The sequence below is a fragment of the Cygnus olor genome, chromosome 4 (assembly GCF_009769625.2).
Source record: "Cygnus olor isolate bCygOlo1 chromosome 4, bCygOlo1.pri.v2, whole genome shotgun sequence".
Taxonomy (NCBI): Eukaryota; Metazoa; Chordata; class Aves; order Anseriformes; family Anatidae; genus Cygnus; species Cygnus olor.
In genome coordinates this window covers 76357799-76380451 of record NC_049172.1, presented here as the reverse complement: position 1 = coordinate 76380451, position 22653 = coordinate 76357799, and the positions used below count along the sequence as shown (strand labels likewise).

Here is a 22653-nt window from a genome sequence, read left to right as displayed (position 1 = left end):
TGAAATTGTGTGAAATGTGTGCAATGAAAATTGGTATCTGCTAATCTACAGGATAGGTCTACAGAATCAAGCTACAGACCTACACAGGTTCCCAAACCCAAGACCCAAGATGTGCAGTGGATGTTTCTTACCAGATACGAAGTTCTGAGCTTCACTAAAGTACCAATACTAGGAAAAGTGGACTGAGTACTGCTCACCTTTAGCTTATTTGAGCTGCAAAGTTTGGCAGGTACCAATAGGGTGGGTGTCTATGCTGGGTGGGAAAGGGAAAGGGGGTGCAAAGCTTGGGGACAGCGTGGTTAAACAGTGAGCTCTGAAAATTGCCTCAACTAAAGTAATTAATATAGTTTGGTCTTGAAACTGAAAAAGTATTCTTACTGAATGTCAAGGGGAAAGTAGCAGAGGAGACGAGGTAGTAAAAATGTCAGCTTTCTTTGCTATAGCAGAACAAACCTGAAAATGTCTGATCTAGTTCAGACTGAAAGGAGATAAAATCCAGCTGTATTAAGTAAATGGGGTTTTGAACTCATTGTTAGTTTCTTTCCATATATTTTAAACAATCCTAGTTCTTTAAAACCCAACACCCAGGCAACCCCACTGAGAGGCCCATTACTTTTCACTTGTTCAAAGGGGAAGTGAATGGTGTGGATTTGCAGGGATACAGGTCATACTTTCAATATCCCATTTAAATAGGTGTGAACAGAGGCATCCTCTCTTCCTAAAGTGAGTTGCAAAGGACTTTAATTATAGGAAAGTATCAGTAAGCATCCTGGTAAAAAATGCTGAAGGAGATGAAGTGTTGGGTTACAGGACAGATGAACGGAGAACATTAGGCAGAAATCAGGCGATGGTTAGAAACAGTGTAGGAAAACAGAAGTCTCAGTTTAGGGGCAAAGTAAATGGGGTGTAGAGTCCCTTTCCGTCTGACAGCGTGCAGACTCCCAGGGTTTGCTCAAGTCAGACACGCAAACATCACTTGAGTACTGATAAAGTAGGGAGCCTTGTCCAAACACCTCCCATCAGCATCTAAGCAGAGAGCTCTCAGCTGGGTAGTCGTGTGCTTCTCCTCCACGCACACTAATTCACCAGGTGTCACTTTGTAGGCCACCGCGAGTACTTTGCAGCCTCTAAGAAAGGTCATCTGAGGGAAATGAAGAGAGCACTACCGGAATTAATTAATGGTGACGAGGTGGGGAAGGAGGAGATCTGCTCCTCCCGTCCTGCCAGGGAACGGGGCAGCTCGCAGGCACCGCCAGCAGCTGGCAGGCCTGGAAAAAGGCCCGGTCTGCGAGTTCCCAGGGATCAGTGGAGAAAACAAAGATGTTCCTTTGGAAACAAAGGTTGGAAACACCTGGCTTAGAGGATACTGCCTTCAGGCTCTGCAGGGCAGGTGGCAGACTAACCTGGCATGCCTCTTCTCTGCTTTTCCATCGGCTTCATCTGCCGCCCATTCGCGATCACCAGCCCTTGTCCTCCCAGCCCGCAGACCCCAACAGTTCAGCACTGCGGTGTAACGAGTCCCTTCCCACCACCCAGACCACAGTCGTGGTCTTTCACGCCATCGCAACAAATTGGATGCAGTTTTCTATCCTTCTTCAGGAGCTATGACAGGTCCCAGGGCCGAGGAGCTCACAGGCAGTAAGAACTGCCAGCCAAAGTTAGCACGGCCCTGTGTACAGGCCCTGGGTCTGAGGAGGACCTGCAGCTTTCATTTCTTTTTGAGCATTTATCTTGTCTTTTTAACCACATATCCAAGCAGCACAGAGAGGAACCTGACTGAGGCTGCAAGCCACTAAGACAATAGAAGCTCTTGGTGTCCTCTCTACAAATACCACCACCAGGTATTGCAGGATCTGAAGAGATCAGTGCCGTGGAGATCTGTCTGCTGGTGTGATCTGCTCAAACCTCTCCATCTGTTCACTGCAACGTCCCCTCTTCTCCCCCAAAGCACAAACTTTCTCAAGCTTTGGCTGGTGCGTTGTGGCGGGACAGATCCCAGCGAGCACACAGTGCAGAATCCCAAAACTGGGGACTTTGTCCTCAGAAAGGCAGAGCTCACCTCTAGCACCAGGCACGATACCCTCGGACTAAAGGAGGACAGGCAGCTCTTGTAACCCTGTCAGCCCACGCTCACCACGAGAGGACTGCCCACAGCGTCGTGGGCAAACGCCGGAGCATTGAACAAATAACGGGATTTCCGCGTGAGAAACTTTTTGGAGCCAGATAACGCAGCCAAGAATGAGGTGGTAAACAGCTGCACTGGGACCCATATAGGCACATTCTGGCGTGCTCTCGTGTTTGGTTCAGTATTCCTCAAACTGGCTGACACATCTGGGCTTCTTATTGACTACACCCATGAGTGGGCTGAACAAAAATTTGGAGTTTAATGAAATTTTAAATATAATTTTATGGCGCTTTTAATTTCTCATAAAGCAGCAGTTAAAAGACTTTAGAGATTATGGAACTGCTTATTTTATGATCTAAGTATTGTAAAAACAATCTGCCTCAACCACCGCTGGAATTAGTTATATAGATGTGAAACACTTTTGTACAAGCGAGAGCAGCCGCCTTTCTTTTTTTCCCTTTTCTGTCGCAATCTCCAAATCTGGGTCGTTTCGTTTGATTCCCTCTACCTCTGAGTTGCAGGAGATGTGGAAAAAGAAACACCAGCACCAGGAGGTCCTAAAAAGAGCAAAGTATGGAACCGAGGTGAAAAGGCACGGAGCCATTACAAAAAGCACCATTAAATCTTGGGTTGCGGACATATGCTGGAAGACAGCAAACCCCTTTTAAAAAGTAAATTTCTATTCTGAAAAAAAGTATCCCCTCTTCTATGTACAAGTTTACAGAAATATTGGTGTTAGGTTTGTGGTTTTTTTTTCCTCCAGAGTTGCTTTTTTTTCCCCTCTCTTTTCAAGTTGGCTCATTGGGCTGGAGCCAGAACTCACTCCTAAATTGAGACATAATTAGACGTGTCCTACTGTGTCTTTCTGGACAACTCATTTAACCTCTGTGCCTTATTTCACTCTAGGTTTAAATCAGAGGTGAGAGAATCTCTGTTGACTGCATAAAAGGAGCTATATAAAGCCAAGCAATAATAACAAGAGTTACAAGTAATACCTGGCCAGCAGAAAACAATTTAAAATGACTTTTGCACTTTCCTGGACTTGAGCCGTGCCTTCCATACGCATACATCACTCGTAAAGCTGCACCAAAAGACTTTCAAACCTCTAACACATATCTTGGGCAAAAGCTTTTTCCTGGAAGAAAGCACACCGGCACCCCAACCTGCAGGAGTGCTGCTCTGCAGCTCCTCTAGTGCTTTGTCCAACAGGAATCTCCTGCAACGGGGTTTCCACAGCTTCCCCAGGGGAATAATGCCACAGGAAAACAGCTCTCATTTTTCACACGTTTCTCTCATCATAGTCAGCCTAATCAGATTTTTACAATCTTGCAGCTTCGTTTTTCCTTGCCTCTTTCACACTAAAATGCTGCTGACGTATATGGGACTACTCACACAACCGAGAAATGCAGGATTTGGCTCCTCATGTTTATTTAATTTACTACTTCTCCCCACTTCTCCAAAAACTGTCTTTTTGAAGGTTATAAAATGAATAAACTGTGCGTGCAGTGCTTTGAATGTGCAAAACGCTATCCAAAAACTGCTGAGTACATTGCTCCAGAGGACGGATTTATTGTGCGGGCAAGGGGTCCCCGCACGAGCTTGTGCTCCTCCTCAGCACCACCCGGGCTTGCCTGTGTCTGGAGCCAAACCTTAGCCTGTGGCTTGCTTTTGCAGCCATTCCCCTTCGTTACGCTGATGGGATAGCAAAACCAAAAATCAGAAACTATTTTATGAACCCATAAGTCTCGAGAATTAATTTACCAGTGTCTTGGCTTAAGCTTAAACCATCACCATTTTCACCTCTGCAATTACTATCTGTTGTGTACAGAAACACGTTTTCTTCTAATGTGTATTATATCTACTCCAATATAAATTATCTGCATCACCTTCAGACCATGCTTAATACACAACTAAGCTTTCATTAACTTTTCTCAGCACTCTCTTAACCAGCTCATACTTTTGGTGTTCACAATCAACTTAAACAAAAGCCTAATAAACTCAGGGACTGAAATTCCGAAGCCCAGTTTCCATACCAGAGAACCCGCTGGACGTGCTCGGAACGGCTATAAAATCCTATTTAAATGTGATAAGAACAGCTATAAAACCCTATTTAAATAAGATAAGTATGTGATAAAGCTGCTAAACTAGGTAAGGCCGGGGCGTCTGGGGAGACGAAGAGGGCTGGAGGCAGAGGTATAAAAAGCCACATACACAACTAGTGTAATAAGGACAACGGGATTTGCACCCAAAAATTAGAAAACAAAACTGAAAAAAAAAAAAAAGTAGACCCTTGAAAATGGAAACATATTTTCTGAATATAACAGTCTGCTCTATGGATCGATTTTTCTGGAAAGCCAAGTCTCGATGCACTGCTTCTCAAAACCAGAAGTAAAAAATCATTCCTGGTGTCAGCAAAGCCACCCGAGTGCATTCCTGCTCCCGTAAAGGAAGAAAAGACTTTGTCTGGGCTTCCCGTTCTGCGGCCAGCAGTGGGGTGACAGTGATGGATAGGAAGGTTACAGCCATGACATCTGTCTCCATTCCCCGCCTGCGACGCACCTCGGGTGGAGCGGGTCGCGTCCCGGCTGCCCAGGTTGGCGGCACCTGCTCTTCAGTGTCTGAGTGCTCCTCGCCAAACAATTGCTCCAGATCGCGTGGAATTTAAGGAATCAGGCTCTTAAACCCAATATTAAATGTCATCCGTTTTACTTAGCGCCGGGGGCTCTCAGGGAAGAGATGCTGCTTAGTGACCCAAGTTACCGGTGGGGCGGAAAAACTGCAGGGTCACAAGTCTGTTTGCAGCCAAAAGAAAAAGAAGGAAACTATTACTGATGACAAATGCTTCCTATTATTCTCAGCACCACAGACCGTCCCTGTGCGGACACAGATTGAGAACGCAGCTGCTGCCGGCGCAGCCCCGACACGCTGATGGGACACAAATTAGGCAGGCAGAACTTGGGGCTGAAGGCACTTCTGAAAGAAAAATAAGGTCCTGCTTGCATCGAGACAAGTGATGTAGCTGCAAACTTTGGATGTGACTCATTAAACACCGATCCTTCTCCCAGGCTCCCCAGCAAAGGTTGCTATGAATTAGCAAAAGGAGATGGCCAGCTATTAAAAAATCCCCCCTACAAACACCACGAAATCTTACTGGGTCACGTCTCTCGAAAATAAGATTCTGTCTGTCAGTAGCTCCTGCTGGTGCTGTCTAACTGGAACACAATTAGCGAGGCTTTTATAAAGGGTGACAGAATATCTTTGTTAAGTGCTAGGTGATAATGAAAACACCACAACTGATTTCCCTGAATAAATGGAGTTACCAAAGATAGGAAGAGCAAACCCCCAGTACTTGGGCTCCAGCAGCATTCCCACAGAGGCAGGGACCAGGCTTAATGGGAGCCACACCAGGGCAAAGAGCACGTCAGGAGACTGCAAGGAACAGGCTTATCTCGATCTGAGCAGGGAACACCCCAATCTCCATATCAAAACAAAGCCAAAAAGGTGGGTATTTGGAAAAAACTTCCCTAAAAAATCTTCATCTGCTCTAAAATTAAAATATTGCTTGAATCCTACCAAGCTCAGCGTTTTCCATAGCCTCTGGCCCCGTGATATTTTCACAAGCGGCCGTGGAACACAATACACCAGATTTTAAATGCCATGTGGCTAAAACGTGGCAAATAGGCAAAAACCAGCTCAAAGCAATGGCTGTTGTCTCAAAAATAAAGGGCCCGGCCCCACACACAGCACAGGACCGACCGTCCCTGTGGGACAGGCGTCCAGCACCGCCAGGCTCCATGCTGACCTGCCCAGCTCCCGGTCATCCTGGGGATACCACTGCCGTTCCCTCATCTCTCTGTGGTTACTCATCTGTCCAAACATCAACTTTTTTAACCCGATTTGTACATCTGCCTTCCACAAACATCCTGCAAGAGCCTCCCACACCCAGAGGTGCAGGGGGACATCACAGAGCTGCCCACCAGGACCGAAGGACTGCACAGTGCTGCTGCTGCTGCTGCCCTTAGAAAAAAATCACCTGTGGTATGGGACAGCCCCCTTTTTGAGCTTCAATATGCATTTAAAAACAGACTCATCAGGGAGGGAGGTTCCTGTGCAGAACTGTTAGCCCTGCTTTGGATTAAATTATGAAAATAGGAAGAAGTGAGGCATTCTGTCAGTTCTGTTCTGCATTTTGTTAACACCTACAGACAGCAGGAGAATGAGCAACCCGAGAGAAATCTCAGGATTTCAGAGCTCGTTCAGGTGTTAGCTGGGTGAACCAAAATGAGCAGGGTTGAGCGCAAGGCACGGTGTTGGCACCTGCGATGCTCACATGCACACCTCCAAATAGATTTAACTACTTTGCTTACAAGGCATCTCCTTCCCGTAAGAGTGACTTTGCTAAAAGGGCAGGCTTTGGGAAAAAACTTCCTGCAGCAGATAGAGAAGACAAACAGCTGAGGTCAGGAGAGGACCAGAGCTTCTTAAGAACACAAGCCAGTTACTGTTTTCTGAAACAGCCATCGCAAGTGAACTGATTTCTGCTAGCCCTCCTCATGTTTTACCCACTCTAACTCCTCATATTTTTAAAATACTCAAAAACACTCAAAAAGCAGGGATGATTTGCAAAGCATCAATGCAGCATTTAGGAGAAAAAGGAGCAGTAAAGCTTTGATCTCTTAGAGTTTGCTGGGCTGCTTGTGTCCTGAAGCTACTGCCAGGTGTCCTCCTGGACAGCACCAGCGAGCTCTGACAGCACTGCCCTGGCTCGGGTCCTGACACACGAGTGGGTAAAGGGAAGCATGGGAAATGGGATGGGTCTGCATCTTACGTTCGCATTCCTCCACGTCCAGGTTGAACTGCTGCAAGGCGCCCAGCGTCAGCTGCCGCACTTCGGCTTCCAGCAGCAGCTGCATCAGCGAGGTGGACAAGTGCTTGCACGCCGACATGCAGGCGGTCTGCGCCACCTTCCCCTGCAAGACAAAAGGGAGGCGCGTTAAGGCCACTGAGCGCAACAGGGAAAAGAAGCTCCGTGGACCAGGACTCTCCAGTCCGCCCTCTTTAACACAGCCCATCGGCTTTCAGACTTTGCTTTTGCAACCATCGTCTTTGAAGGGAATCAATCACCTTTTAGGACCACGCTGCCAGTAGCAGGGTCAGACCTTGGAAGAAGGGGAGTGCCCAGGAGCAGCTCAAATCCAGGAAAGCCTTGGGGTGTTTAGAGCTCTAGGCAGCTCCCATTACGGCATCCTACCACGGACAAGACAACGTGCCCTATTTTATTTGACATCGTGCATAGTCTGCCTGAAGTTACCTTGTTGATAGGTCAAAATCATGGGGGCAGTGACAATTCAAAGCTCCAGCCTGCAACTAAAGCAGCATCTCTGCATGTTCCACAACAGCAGGGGCGCTTTGCTCAACGAGGGCTGGTTTAGCCTCGACCACGTGGGAGCAGAGTGGCCTCTGCTCCTTCACCACGCTGCACGGCATCCACGGTGCCACCAGCAAAGCCAGCAGCGGTCGCTTGGCTTTGCACAGTAAGGGACACGAGCGTGTTCCCCGCTGTGCACCCTACGGAGCTGGGGGCACACTGGTGACAACAACCCCAGTCCCGTCTCTAGCACGCTGATGCTCCTCAGCCCACTCCCAGCGCCGTACAGCCCCTTTTGGACACCGGTGGGAAGGAAACGTCCAAGCACGGAGGTGTCGCAGAGTTGTGTTTGGGTGGGGGGGCCGCATCCTGCCCCTGCTTGCTCCAGGGGGAAGGCACCCATCAGTGCTTGCCTCCTCCCGGCTGTGCCGGCGCGTGGCAGAGCCCTGCGGGGCAGCTGCTGCCCCGACACCCGGCACAGCACCGACAGCAGGAGGGAACGGCCGGGGTCGGAGCGTGGAACCAGGCGGGTGCTGGGGGTCTCCTGGAGCCGTCCACGAAGCATCTCTCTGACACCAGGATGCGATTGCGAGACAGAAAAGAACACGCTGACCGCTCCCGGGGTGTAAAAGGTGCTGCGCCTGGCAGCTCGATGCCGTGCCGGCTCGGCTACGCCGCGTGCTTCTGTCCCCTTTCCAGCATGACCTACGCCATCAGAAGCAGACGTGAGAAGATTAACGGAGCTCTGACCAGCGGTGTTATCTGCTGCCCGTAAAGGCTGCTCCTGAGGGTGCTTCAGACCAAGAAGCAGGCTGGTGCTGAGCGGGTCCTGCACCTCCAGGGGCCTGCCCCCCTCGTCTGCTTTTGAGGTTTATCTCTTGCTGGAGAGCTAATTCCTCTATTTTGTGTTTTACCATCCTCCTCATTAATGTGAACTGCTTTATCTGCATTTCCAGTATCTGTACAGACAAAAGGAAGACGTCTATTTTCTGTTGGAAAGCTACAGGTGAAAAAACATGTCAGAATTAACAACTGATATTTAGGTAACACCAATTTTGTTGCTCTCAAGATTTTGTTCCTCTTTTTTTTTTTTTTTTTACCAAATAACTTAATATTTTGCAAATGTTTGACACCTTTTTTTTTTTGTATCAACTACTTAAATTCCTTGAAACCTTTATATTTACTAGGAAAGCACGAGCAGTTGTTAGTTTCAGCTACTAAGAAAATTGAGAGTACTGTCAGTAAATATTTATTTTTAAAAACGTTTCCTGTGGCCTACAGCAGTTACGTTTCACTTTTGAGGAACAGATGCGATCTCAAGCTGTGAATCACAAGAGCAGTTTGCGGTAAGAGGAGTTACCCTCGCTAAGCCTTCCATCTCCCCTTCGCAAAACAATCGCAAGGCAGGAGAAGAGCAATCACCACCAGCTATTTAATTAGGATGCACGAATTTTCGAGCGGTCAGGTTTCAAACAGGAACATGACAAGTTGCAAAATCAGCACGCCGAGGGAAGACACCGTGTCTGGGGAGAGAAATCACCTTCTGCGGATGATTCAGTGTATAGCTAATGAGAACTGAAAGGACAAACAACGTTTATTTGAACAGCAGGTTCTGTGCACACAAAAATGCCTCTTCCTCATCTTCCTCATCTTCGTCATCCTCCTCGCCCAGCAGAGCTGCTCGCTGTGCGGATTTCAGTGCACGCCTGCTCCCATTAACAACTCTGCACAGACCCTCTTGAATCCAGCGGCTGGCCAAACCAGATGTTGTTGGCCCTGATGGCATCATTTGGCTTGCAGAAACTTTTAATTATTTTTTGAACAGAAAGGGTTTTATGCCAAAGAGAAGCTGGCCATGATGCATGAATAAGGCGGCACAGGCTTCGAGAGCAGGAAGACAGAACTGAACCTGCAGACGTGAAACCTGGGATGTCCCAGGGGAGTTTCAACGTCCGAAGCAGAAGGATGTGAAGGAAAGATGATGGTGGGAGGACTCATGGGAGGGGAGAGGCAGCCCCAGCCAAAAGACAGGAGGGTGCTCAGAAACCACCAGCTCCTCAGAAAGGCCACGGGCCGGTCGCTGAGCTCGAGCTCCCGTGCACTGACCTGGCTGAAGCGTCGGCACCAGGGGAGCCACCACCAGAAGAGAGGAGAGCGATGGGCACGGACACAAAGAACTGAGGTCCTCCGTAAAGACCGGCAGATACCTGAATGTCTTGGGATGCCACATGGAGACGGAGGTGGAAAGGTCCCTTCCGTGAGCCACGCAGGTTTCCCCACCCACCAAGTCACCACCAAATCTTCCAAGTAAGATGATAAGCTTCCAAAACACGTGGCAGTTCTGTTCAACCTACTTGAATTTCCTCCCTCATTTCGTTCAACCTACCTGAATCTCTCCCCTCATTTACAATTACTCCAAAGACATCCCTCATTGCTTCAGTACAAAAGTTCTGGCAGATGAAATATTGCAATATGCTTCCATATTGCAATATGCTTGCATATGGCAATTAGCACACGAGTGTGGGTGTGCAGCGTGCATTAAACACACAAAAAGCACAAATATTTTGGCTGGGAAGACTCACACAAGCCTTTCAGCCTGCACTGCCCAGACCATCCGGCTCTCCGGGTCTGTAACCATACGACATTTCTGGGAAACGGAGCTGCCAGGAAAAGAGCCGTGCTTCAGCTGGACATGACGCCTCCAAATGCACACAAAAGAATTTAGCACGCTTTCTTGGAAACGAGGAGTGGCTGAGGAGATCTCACAGATTTTTAGGAGCATCTTACAAATTTAAACTGGGATTAACGTGGGGGTTTCACGCGGTGCTTCAGCTGAGGATCAGAACAGTTTTCATTGCTGCAGCACGGACACTTCAGCTTTTGATCCGTGAACTGGGAAGCGCTCTTACCAGCTTCACAAAGTTGTTTTGGATCTACAGGCAACATCCATCTTCAGCGGTAGGAAAAATTCATTTTTTATTAAAAAAAAAAAAGCGGAGCCATGCGTTAGAGGGCAGGGTACTTCATCTCCATTGTTTACTGCCGCTCCCAGGCTCCAGGAGCATTCATTACTCACCCCAACACAAACACCTGCACTAAAATTAAGATGAAACATGGCAACCATAAAGTTTAGCAGCAGAGCCACAAGTTTTTGCTCTTCATCATTTACTTGTGCCGTTCTGACATATTTGGTTATTTAAAACGCTGCTCGTGCCCATTCCTCATCCCCAACCGCGGTGGGAAGCACGCTGGTACCCGACTGCGATTTGTCTTCATTACTTCCAACAGACACTGCAGGTTTCGTTGTGCTCAGGTAGTTTTGATGCTTTATTGAGCAGCTCAGACCTGGTCCAGATGGGAAGGAGAGGACGAGAAAGAAAAGCTGCCGAGCTCTGGGGCCTGCACACGTGCTGGGCATGGGGCAAAGGGCACGCTAAGCCCTCTCGTCCCTCCTTGTACAGCAGGACTTGCTTCCCAATTCTGTCCCAGCTTCAGGAGTCACCTACGGGGTGAGGAGCCAGTGGTGTCTGCCGCCCAGCCGGGCTGCAGGTGGCAGCTGCTGCCCATGGCACGTCCAGCAGAGTATGGCACGTCCAGCTGGTTGGCAAGGCTGCACAGCACCGCTGCTTCTGTAAAAAGCTGCAGGGCCCGGCGCTGAGCTTCGGAGGCCGAACTAAGGCCGTGCTTTGATGCCTTGGGGGTACCCAGACACAACGTCCTCAAAAGTTTGGAAGCAGAGTCCAGTAGCACTTCTGGAGAGCTCTGCCAACGTGAAAACACCCGATGAGGACGCGGGGTTGGCACCCATGAACGCCTTCCTCTCTCTCTGCACTTCCACAGCTGTTCCCCAGCCAACTTGAGACTTCTTGAGACGCGCAACTCAAGTCCGAAAGGGACTTTTCCCTCTCAGTGCACTGCTTGGAAAGCATCCGAAAAGCCAGTCATGCATGGGTTTGGACACAGGCTGCAACCCTCGGACCAGCCTGGGCAACGTGACAGCACAAACCCCCACAGGTGAAGTCAAAAGGAAGACCCATGGGAAGGTTTTCTGCCTCGCCGAGAAAAATCTTAGGGGAAAACCCTTCTCGTACACCGAGCAAGGGTGGGATCAGCAACACGGAGGTACCTAAAGGGTTACCTACGCCTGCAAACACGCCTGCTCCGGTGCACGCATTCCTCCGGCTAGCCGGGCTTGCCCGAATAAAGAGTGAGTGACAAGCGACACTGGGAGGGCGTGAAGAAGAGCAAATAATTGAGATGAAACGTCAAGTTAATAAGCCAAACGCAAGGAGGACGGGAGGGAAAAGTAATTTAATCATCACGGCTTGACAGCACAACAACTCTGCCGAGCCTTCACGGCGAAAGCGGCTTGCAGGTTCCTGCAGTGGCGCTTTATGAAATTCTTTGCCAGTATTTTCTACTGCGCCTCGTTGCAGGGAGGGCGAAGGGAATCCAACGGGAGCAGCTTCTGGCACGGCCGCCCCTGCTCCTTCCTTTTCACGTGGGATTTGGCCGGGCCCAAAACCTGTTTCAGGTGCAAACGTGCACTGCGCCTTTGAAAGCACTGAAGCCGAATCTTCTCCTGACAGCTGAGAATCCCACCTTTTATTTCCATTATTCTTCAGGTTTAAGCACCTAAAACCCGCTCTGTTTTTAAAAAGAGTTGGCCTTTAATCTCAGCTTTAAGAACATACAGATGTGTGACAGTTTACACTCAAAATTACGGGCTGAAAGATAAAAGAATATGAAAGATAGCTTTTTGCCTTGTAAGCACTAATCCAGTTTTCCTTTTATTTACTACTAGAAGGTCTGAAGATGCCACGGGGGCTGAAATCATTGTGCTGAATGTCTGGCTAGAGACAGGAAGGTGCAAGAAACTCCACAGGGGATGACTGCCTCCCCTGAGCAGCATCTCCCTCCCTGGGCACAGAGGTCTAAAACCTTCCCAGAATTTTTATTCTTTTCAGCCTTATAAATACAGATCCCCCCAATGACACGGATGCCAGTTACGGCAGCTCCTTGTAAGATCAGCAGCTGCAGACAACCATCAATTTTAGAACATTTCCCCGGAAACACAGTGCAATATCTGCTCGATAAAGCAGCTCTTGCTGATAGGAGAAAAATAACACCGGGACACGGATCTATCGCTACTGCCAAGCTGCTGCTGCTGCAAGAGAGAGAGAGGAACGCTGCAGATATTCACACCTGTGCTGCTTTGGGTTGCACGCAGGCAGGGATCTCGCACACCCTCATACCACAACGTGCCCATCCTGGTTCACAGAATCCCGGAACATGGGTGCAGGCAGGGCCCCGCAGGTCCCCCCCTGCCCCAGCAGGGCCCCCCCAGCAGGGTGCCCAGCCCCACGTCCCGGCGGCTGCTGAAGCTCCCCCAGGAGGAGCCCCCCAAGCTCTGGGCAGCCTGTGCCAGGGCTCCGGCACCCGCCCGGCCCAGCAGTGCTGCCTGAGGGGCAGGGGGAGCCGCCGGGGCTCCGGGCTGGGCCCGCGGCCTCTGGGCCTGGCCCTGGGCACCGCCGAGCAGAGCCTGGCTCCGGCCTCTCCGCACCTCCCTGCGGTGCTTGGTGGACACGGACGGGATCCCCCTGCCCTCCTCGTCCCCAGGCTGAGCAGCCCCGGCTCTCTCGGCCTCTCCTCGCAGCAGAGGTGCCCCAGGCCCTGCGGCAGCTCAGGGGGTGATGCCAGGCTCATCCCAGTGTGCCCAGGGCTCTCTGGCACTGGGGACCCAACACCAGGCCCAGCACTCCAGGTGTAGCTCCACCAGTTCTGAGCACAGAAGCAGGATCACCTCCCTCCTCTTGCTGGCAATGCTTTGCCTGATGCAGCCCAGCACACCACCAGCCTTCTTGGCCCAAGGGCATGTTACTGCTTCATGTTCACCTCGGCGTCCACCAGGACCCCCAGGTCCCTTTCTGCAGAGCCACTTTCCACCTGGGCAGCCCCCGGCACGTCCTGGTGCCTGCGGTTCTTCCTCCCCGGATTCTTTGGCATGTATTTACCATACAGGTTTACTTCACAGTCTTCTTTTTTTTTTTTATTATTTTTTTTTTTATTTTTCCGGTTCACTTTACAGCTTTCCCACGGCGCCAGGGCTGCGAGCAGGACGGCAGCGCTGCCGGCGCCGCGAGGCCGAGCCCGGCTCACTGCGGGACGCCCGCCGCGCTCCGCTCCCCGACGGCAGCGAGCCGAGCCCCTGATTGACGTGTTTTCCACCAAGCCTCCGAAATCGTTAACGGCCCCACCCGCATTGGCGGTGCCGGGACATGTGCCTTGGCATGGAGATTTCTGTGAGCAGGATGCAGCAGGGCTGTCAGCCCCAGACGTCGCTCCTAGAAAACCCCACGCTCTTGCTGCGGGTTGGAGGAGCCACCGCACTCAGCAGGGAGGGCTCAGACCCCCGCTAATTACCACCATGGCTTTTGCAAGCGTGTGGTGCAACTGCTGGCACTCCCAAAGGCTCTTCCCATGTCGGCATCCTAAGAAGTCGCAGGGCTATGTCGTGATCCTGCTCCACGGCAAGCTGCAAAATGAGCTCAGCCCGCACGCAGTTCAGAAATGCTTCAGCTGCCTCGGTGCACTGGTACCCCACGCTCAGGAAGGCTTTGTCTGAAATGCAAGATGTGATTTGGAGAGGAAGCCAGAGGAAGGATGCAACCAGAACCTGAGGCACGTCTTCAGGCAGCACTGCTGGGCCGGGCGCGTGCCGGAGCCCTGGCACAGGCTGCCCAGAGCAGAGAAGGGGAAAAAATAACCCCTTGAAGCTCATTTACAAACTCAACAGAAAACCAAAGAGCTCTGAATCACAAGAAGTAATTCAGGAAAACCTCCGTAGCATCAGCTGCTCACTTGAGACCTTTGCAAACCTCACCAAAGTTGAACTGGGTTTGCACGGGGGAGACCTGGGCTGGGGGTGAAAGTCTGCAGAGCTCAGTGGCCAAGGCACCCCAATGCCTGCCCACCCATCCCGTTGATCTCAAACACGATCCAGTGGCCAGCAAAATGACGCAATTCTCCTCCTCCTGAGCACAGAAGTAACAACCAGGGGCTTGCTCTAGACGAGAATCACTCTGTTTTTCCACCTAGGAACCCCTCTGTCCACTGCCTTTGGTGCAATTTGCAGCTGGAGTTTCCACGACACCTCTGAAGGTGACGCTGTCCTCCCTGTCCCCCCCAGGGCTTCCTCCAGGCACAGGGGTGTCAGACCCAAGGAGGCCACTTGTGGCCGTGCCAATGAACGAAGCAGCGGAGCCAAACCTCTTGATGCCCTCCCCCAGAGGTAAGCCAAGGGGCGCCTACTGGAGCACGCTGGCATGGGCAACTCTCCTCGGACCCCACCGAGCCCTGCAGAGTCAATCACGGTGCAGGAAATCAGCCATGAAATCATCTCATTTCAGCTGCATTTCATCCTCGGGCAGCAGCTGAAACCCTTCGGGTTCCCAGGAGGCAGAGCAGCCACGGTGGGGAAGGTCAGCGCGGAGCCGGCACCGCTCACGGTAGCGCGTTTGTTTGAAAATAGCAAATATGTTAACAATTAGGGAAGGGCAAAGCTGAAAGGCTGCCTTGTTAATTAAGGAACTTGCTATCAAAGGACTCATTAAAAGCTACTGAAACGGAATGGTTGTTAAAATAAATACCCATTAATCTTAGCGTGCAATCAGGAACGGGCTGCCGCTACCTACCTCGCTGCGGGGCGCGGGGGCTCCCCGGCACGCACCTACCGCTGCCGGCAGAGCCGCGGCCGCTGCGCAAGCTGGCATCAGCCCCCGGCCCCCAGGAGACCCGAGGGGCCCCAGCCCAGCGCCCGCAGCACCTCTGCTGAGTGAGGACCTGCCGGTGCCTCTCGTTTTTCCCTCGCCCGAAATTTTGTGCAATGTGGCCGTCGGAATGCGCACAAAAGTCCGATTGTCGCGCCGAGAGCGCTTCCACCAACCCGCCAATGAATTAATGCAACGTTTCCATGAAAAACAAAGCCTGAGAGGTTTCAAATGGTCTCAGAGTTTCCTTTTTTTTTATTTTTTTTTTTTATTAAGAGCAGAATTTCTTTTTAATCTGCACCAAGCATCGAGACTGGTTTGATTAACTACACTGGGACATGCAAATCCATACACTTCAGACAACAGAAAATTGGGGGAAAAAAAGAAATGAAATCCTCAATATTAAGTGTCTACTGTGTTATAAACAACACAACTCATCCCAGTAATTTTTTTTTTAGTTGTTTTCTTTTCCAATTCATAATGCGATACTGGCAGAATATTTCACAGAAGTGGCAAGTGATGCTGTTATAATGAGCAAGCATTCAGCAACATCAAACCTCTAAGAAATGACAACAGAAAGGTGAAGTCCCTTTTCCTGGTAATTTAATGACTATCTTGTCACTGTTCTTCTGTTCTGCCTGCTTTTAACTTTTTATTGGCTCAATCTAAACTGTTGCCACCAGGCAGCTCCTCACCATGGCAAATACGCTGGGAGCTGGCGGGACAGAATCGCCGTGAGCTGGGTTTTCCTTCTGTAGAGGTAAATCGAGTTATCTCAATGAGCTTGGAGATTTGTTGGGTACCTGACGGAGGGATCAGTAGGTACAGGACAAAGCTCAGACCAGAACGAACCCTGAACCTGCCACCCCTGAGAATAAGGCCAGCAGACACCCTCTGTGCAAGCATGGATGAAGACCTCAGATGCTGCAAGATCCCAGAGGCAGAAGCGATTTCCTCGTGCTCCAGCGCCCCCCTGACACCTCTGGACTTCCCTTTCTGCCAGCAGCACCAGAGCTCCAAACCTCACTAAGCTGTGGCAAAATCCGTAAATCAGCTCTGCTGACACTGAGAGGAGAGCTTCCTTTGCCATCCTGATCTACCAGGTTCTTCTTAACAGCACCCGGGTTCGTTCTTATTGTTGTTTTTTAAAGGAAAAATTCTTCGGCAGTCACTGAAGATGGCAAAAAGAAATCCCAAACCCATATCCAGATACGTTAACGCTTCACAAAAAGTCAAAACAAATGTACGTTGAGTACTTTTGCAGTTTTAAGAAGTCTACTTAAAAACGAAATGAAAAATGTGCTATTTATTGTACAGAAATCCATTCTTAATTCTGACCAAATATTTACTGTCATTTTTTTGTTGTTGTGGGTCTGCACCCAACATCTTTCAAATAAACATGACCATGCCCAGGACGAAGAGGGCCAGGAGCAACGGATGCATCTGATGGTGCCGAGGGGAGAGACAAGGGCCGAAGGAACATGGCCCAGACCAGAGCTCACACCTCCGGACCTGCAGGACAGCACTGCGGGGACCTGGCCATGGAGGGAAAACGCTTCCTAAAACCCTAAAAGGGTTTCCTAAACTGACTTCCCTTTTGCACTGACCTGGGAGCACAGAGGATTTTGAGTGAAACAGGAAAGAAACTTCTGCCCTGGTACTGAAAAGAGGGAAGATGCTGATCTTGAGAACCACAGGTTCCTGAGAACTGCACCTAAACCAAACCCAGATTAGGGCACAAGAAGGGAAAAGGCTCAGAACCATGGTCTCCGATTCCCCCTCAGCAATATTTAGGGTTTCCTCCTTTCATGCCCCATGCACTGAGGACGTGTACCTCGTGCACCATAAGGCAACACCTGCAGTTGGAAACCCAAGTCCATCCTGCACAGCCAGCAGGAGCTTACTCGCTCATGCCATTAAGCAGCTTGCATTCACAACACATTTGCCTGTACGATATTCACAAAAATCCATCCCTGAGAGGATCAGCTTCAAACTAGGTATCGAGAGAGCCTCCCATTTTGTACAAAAGCCCAGCACCTGCTGTGAACGGAGGAGCTCAGCTCCGCAGACATCCCCAATCCCACTGCACAGTGCCCAGAACTCCACGGCACTCAGCAGCACATTTACAAATGTACATTTACTTCACATTTACTTGCAGAAAGTTCTGCTTTTCTGCCCTCTTTACAACATTAGCTCTATTTACATGGCTAAAGACTTGTTTTGCAGCACCCCTAGCAAGCAGGGACAATCAGTTTTTCCTCCCCAAATGGTTTGCGTTATGGAAAGAGGACGAGAGCAGGTCGGTCCGTGGTGTGCAGCAGGGCTGAGCCCCGTCACGTTGTGTTAGTGTGAGGGTGTGGGGCACGAGGGGATGGATGTGCGAGGGTCAGGGGCTGCTCGCTGACTGCAGGCACCGCCAAGCCCTGTATTTAATCTCCTGCCCCATGAAGTCACCCCAGGAGCTACACACTGAGGTCTGTGTGTTGACCGTGGACTTGGCTAAAGGCGACTGGCCCCAAGCTGCAAAGTGCTCAGCTGAAGCCTCTCTGGGTTTGGAAGCTACCAAGGAAAACCAAAAAAACAAGGAAAACCAAAAAAAACAAACAAAAACAAAACAAAACAAAACAAAACAAAACAAAAAAAAAAAAAAAAAAAAAAAAAAAGGAAACCCAAGCACCAGGAGAAGGCGGCGGCGAGCACTGCTTGGGGGGGGCCAGGGCTTTGAGCACGGAGCAACGCCTGCCAGGGAGGAGGATGCGCCTTGGTCCTCCATCAGGTCCTTCATGTTACTGGGGGAGGTAAAACCAGAGGTTTTCTGGTGCCCAAACTTGCGAAAGAAGAAGAAAAGAAGAAAGAAGACTGCCCACGTGCTTCTGTGAAGAAGGCATTTTGGGTTCAAAGCACAACCGGGCCCTTTGGTGCCAACAACCTCGCGTACAGAGCCCCTGGGTCCATCCTGCTGCTCGTGGGGCCAGGCATCGGTGCTGCGCTGCTGGGGGCCAGTACGAGGAAGGCCTCCTCCTCCCCGGGGTCTGCCACGGCCAAAGTGACACAGGGAAGGACGGCTTCTGCTTTAGGAGAGGTCCTCGCCCCGCACAGGGCAGGCTGCGGCCCTTCTTCACCCCGCACACTTCAATACTTGGCTGGGAGGAGTTTAAACCTGGAAAGGTTTCGTGGCTTGTGGGAGAAGCTTCGTTGCCATCAGCAGGTCAGGAGGTTTAAGCTGAATGTCACCACCGAGACACCGCCATACCCTCTTCTGATGGAAACCGGGAATTTTTGTCTCCCTATCACTTCACCCGTCCCTATCACCTAGCAGCCTGGCTCACGAGACACCTTTTCGCCAGAAAGTCTCAGATTCACCTCAGTGAACCCACAAGAACCTTAAAGCGGTGCCAACAAGCAGAGCTTCAAGTGGAATCGGTCTTGGGCAAAGATCTGCTGCCCTCGCAAGCACCCGAGGAGCCAAGAGCCGTGGCTACAACCGAGCTGGCCGGCCACCGTGCCAGGCCGCGGGCTCGCCTTGAAGCCGTGTGGAAGCAGAGGGAAAGCCTGGCTTCGAGGGGCTGTCCTCCAGAGAGATCTGAAAAATCAGTGGGGTGTCGTTTGCAGAAGTAAACATTTACCACTTCTATTCTATTTTGAGCATTCAAGGGAAAACGTGCTGTCACAGATAGGGCTGCGAGACGGACACACGGCGAATCTGAGCTCCCGACAGAAGGTCATGGGCAACCGGGCAAACAAAAAGGTAAACGGGGGGAAAAAAAGCACATCCAGCGATTATCTTCACCACGCGGAAAATAAACCGGGCAGCCGGTTACGCTGACCACTGCGGTCCAATGCAAAACCCTTCAGGTGCCAATAAAAGAGAAAAGTCCCCAGGAGCTTGGTCTGGGGAAGATGCCCAAGGCCCACAGCCGGGAGCTGTTCGGGATGGGGCTGGGGGAGACCCGAGGCTCCCACACAGCGCAGCACGTCGGAGGCTGATGGTTGTATACATATTTTTTCTGATTTCTTCTCTTCTTTAACCAATCCGGGATATAGGCACAGGCACGCACAGGGACATCAGATCTTTTCCCCCCGCACTTTAGCTGTGCTGTCAGAGTCAACGAGCGCCGTCCACTTTATTTTTTTTTTTTTAATAGGAAAATAAATAAATAGGAGGAAGGGCAGCGGGCGGGGAAGGGAAGTACCTCGGGCCGCAGCTGTTGCGGTGACCGCAGGGCAAAGTCTTTGAAGCGCTGCGGAGGCACAGAGCAGGCAGAGGCCCTTCCCCGGGCAGCTCAGCGCTCTGCAGCACAGCTTCAGCCGGGGAGCTGCTAGGTGTGCGTATGCAGAAAATACACAGAAATAGAGGATTCCAAGACCCAGGTCTTTTTTCTTACAAACGCGTGGCAGTACACTTTTAATTAACGTCTTTTTTAAAGTCTGTAGAATGGGAACTGTTGTGCACAGAGCCTGGCCCACCAGAAATGAGCAGCGCTGTCAGAGCACCCAGCTCTGTCTGGTCTCCTGAGATGCTTCAGAGAGCTGTGCAGGGACCTTCCCACTGCTGCAGTTCTGGGTCAGGCGCATGACGGCATCAAGCTTCGAGAAAAGCTAGTAATTATGTGCTTTGAACTCGTCAGCCTACTTGATTTACCTGTAGATGCTCTCAATGTTTGCGTACACATCTGCTCCCAGTTCTCCCAGTGGGCTGGCGGTTCGGCAGCGCCCTGTGGCAACAAGCTCCCACTCCAAACCTGCTGCCTCCTGCTTTACGTGACCCTCTCTTTTAAACAACGACAGATTAGTAAGTCACATTTACCTCCTCTACCTGCTCTCTGAATACTTGGTCATGCTACGTGCTGCGCTGCAAATGCCTGCCCGGCCTTGCTGTGATGAGAAACGGCATCACAAGGCAGGGAGATGTAGAGCTCAGCATGGAAGCAGCTAGCAAAACTCCAGCAAAACCCAAAACTTATGGACAGAGCACGTCACGACAGCTAAAATCACTTCTCCTTTCCCCAAAGGTATCTCCATGCCATGGCAGGAGGGAACCGTAAACTGCATCGTACAGAACCGGGGCTTTCGGCTTGCCACAGTGTCAGCTTGGCAACCTCCCCAAAAACTAATATATTTACTTTTTTTAATGTTTTAATGTGTTTCAGCCTTAACACTGCTGCAAGCAGACTCGAGCAGCAGACCGAGAAGGGACGGGGCTGTGGATGACACAGACTCGCTGCAGCCACAGGGACAGGGCTGCGACCTGCAGACACGCCGGGTGGGCACGGACACGGCGTGGGTTTGGTGCTCCTCAGTTCTCTCCCCCAACCTGGGGCTCCCCAAAGGCAGGCTCCTTCACCTCTGCAAAAGGACACTGAGATCCTGCACCAAGAGGTGCCAAGGAAAAATATGAAGCTCTAACGACGGAGGCACCTCCGCAGCGGAATTAAACCCATAAATAACCTGTGTTTAATGAGTCTCTTTATATGCACACGAGAAGTAGCCGTAATTTTTCTCGGTCCTCTTTGCGGCATGCAGCCCTCCGAGCGCTCGGCGAGGCTCTCCTGGTCCCCATGTCCACGGGGTGAGACTTTGAGTTACTTGACACAAACCAGAGACGTGGCCCGACAATTATCAGAGAGCAAAACTGGAACGAACGAGAAAAAATAAATGACATATTTCATCCTCCTCTTTTGTGGCTTTTATTTTCTTTTGTATTCGCTTTGGGAATAACATTCTTTCCATTGGGAAGAGTCTGATTTTCCATTAAATACAAAGCAGCTGCCATTTTGGAAACAAAAAGTTGATTAAATACAGATTTTGCATTTTCTCCCTAACGTACGAAGAGCTAGAACCATGCTTATTTCTGCTGATTTATCAGGGCAAAGCATCTGCCAGTTACGGCAGCAGGAAGACTTAAAAAGAGAGAGTGCTCTTGCTTCATCTTCGCAATATACTCCTAGCAGTTGTGGTATAAATAAAAGGTGAAAGATCTCGAGGCCTGGAGAACAGCAGGCTGCGCTGCTCCTCGCCTGCAGAGCCTGCGGACGCCCCGGCACGAGGGGTTCCTCACGCTCCGAGGGCTGCAGACCCCGCACGTGGGCAGATCCCCGCTCGCTGCGATGCCCAGCGGAGGGGTCGGCGTGTTTTCCGTGACGTACGGCTGCCTGCTGGAAGTGGAACTCGTACATGACTTAAGCCCCAGATGTTGAGCAGACTGGAAAGAAGGATGAGCTCAAAACAACAACAAAAAAAAACAACACAACACTCCACTTCCAACCCAATTTTTTTTTTCAAAGCTGGGCGATCAGAGCCGATGACTGAGGAGCGGTGACCAACCCAAGAAGCACATGAAACTTCGGCTGGTTTTGCACTTTTCCAGGAACTAAATCTTACACGAAATTTCCATTTCCAATATTTACGTGTTCTAGTTGAGATACAGAGAGAAGAAAATGAAAACTGCAAAAATGACTGCTAACTTGCGGTTGGTTTCCTTTTTTTATGTTAGCACATCAGCTTCTCCTTAGTTATTGCCATTCATGAAACGTGATGAAGAAAGGCCACAGCAATCATGAGAAACCCAGAAGGTTCTGTATTTTTAAACGCTTTGCTTCCTTTCTCGTGCCATACCTAACCTGGGCTGCAGGATGCATGGCGAATGCCTCTCTGCGTGCCGCTGCCACCGGCCCAGTCTGCTCGAGCACTCAGCCATGCCAGGCTCCAAATATTCCGCACAAATTCCTGATAATTCTCGAGGCAACCTCAGTCCCGGGGATCCCGGAGGAGAGGGGAAGACGAGACCGGGCTCCTGTAAGGCAGGTTGCTCTGCTGCCGCGGTGAGGCTAGGCTGTATAGCTAGGGGCTTCTGCAGCAGATGGGCATAAATTAGCATTCCTTTGCACGTTCGCTGCTTAAGAGGAGTCTTGCAAGACTTCAGGTTGCCAGTGCATGAAACCAGAGGAAAGCGTGTAATTGCAAAGTCTATTGTTTCACTTAAATTTGAGCCTAAAGGGAAAAAACATACTTTAACTTCTGCTAGGGCTGCTGGAAGGTCTGCGCTGGGCTCCGGTGCAGGAAGCAGCAGGCGTGTTCGAATTCCTCACGCCGAGGATGGATTTTCGACTGCCAAATTCCCCGTACCACACATCTGATTCTTTGTGTATGTATGTGCATGCAAAAGTAAGCATAAAATAGCTTTATAAATCTAAGTTTGTAAAATAAAATCAAAGCCAAACATGCCAAGGTGACTACTCAAAGGGAAGCAATTCCTAGGTAAGCGTGCACACCCTGGTTTAAAGGATTTATGGGACTGGGCATTTTAGCTTCAATTAATTTTCAAAGTGCTGAAAGCATACAAGAAACCATGTAATTACAAGATAACTTGGCTTACCCGGATTCTAGTTAAC

General features: G+C 50.4%; 1 protein-coding gene across 12 annotated transcripts in view; it reads right to left on the bottom strand.

Annotated features, from left to right (window-relative positions):
• The window catches only part of EXOC6B (exocyst complex component 6B), a 293346-nt gene that overhangs the window by 77946 nt on the left and 192747 nt on the right, over positions 1–22653 (bottom strand). For 8 of the 12 annotated variants that reach the window (XM_040555319.1, XM_040555320.1, XM_040555322.1 and 5 more), the window contains one exon: positions 6954–7095. In XM_040555319.1, the coding sequence (XP_040411253.1) occupies positions 6954–7095 (142 nt within the window). Of the gene's footprint in view, positions 1–6953; positions 7096–19408; positions 22401–22653 lie in introns of those variants that run through there. The other 4 variants (XM_040555327.1, XM_040555328.1, XM_040555330.1 and 1 more) reach the window with 1 other exon arrangement.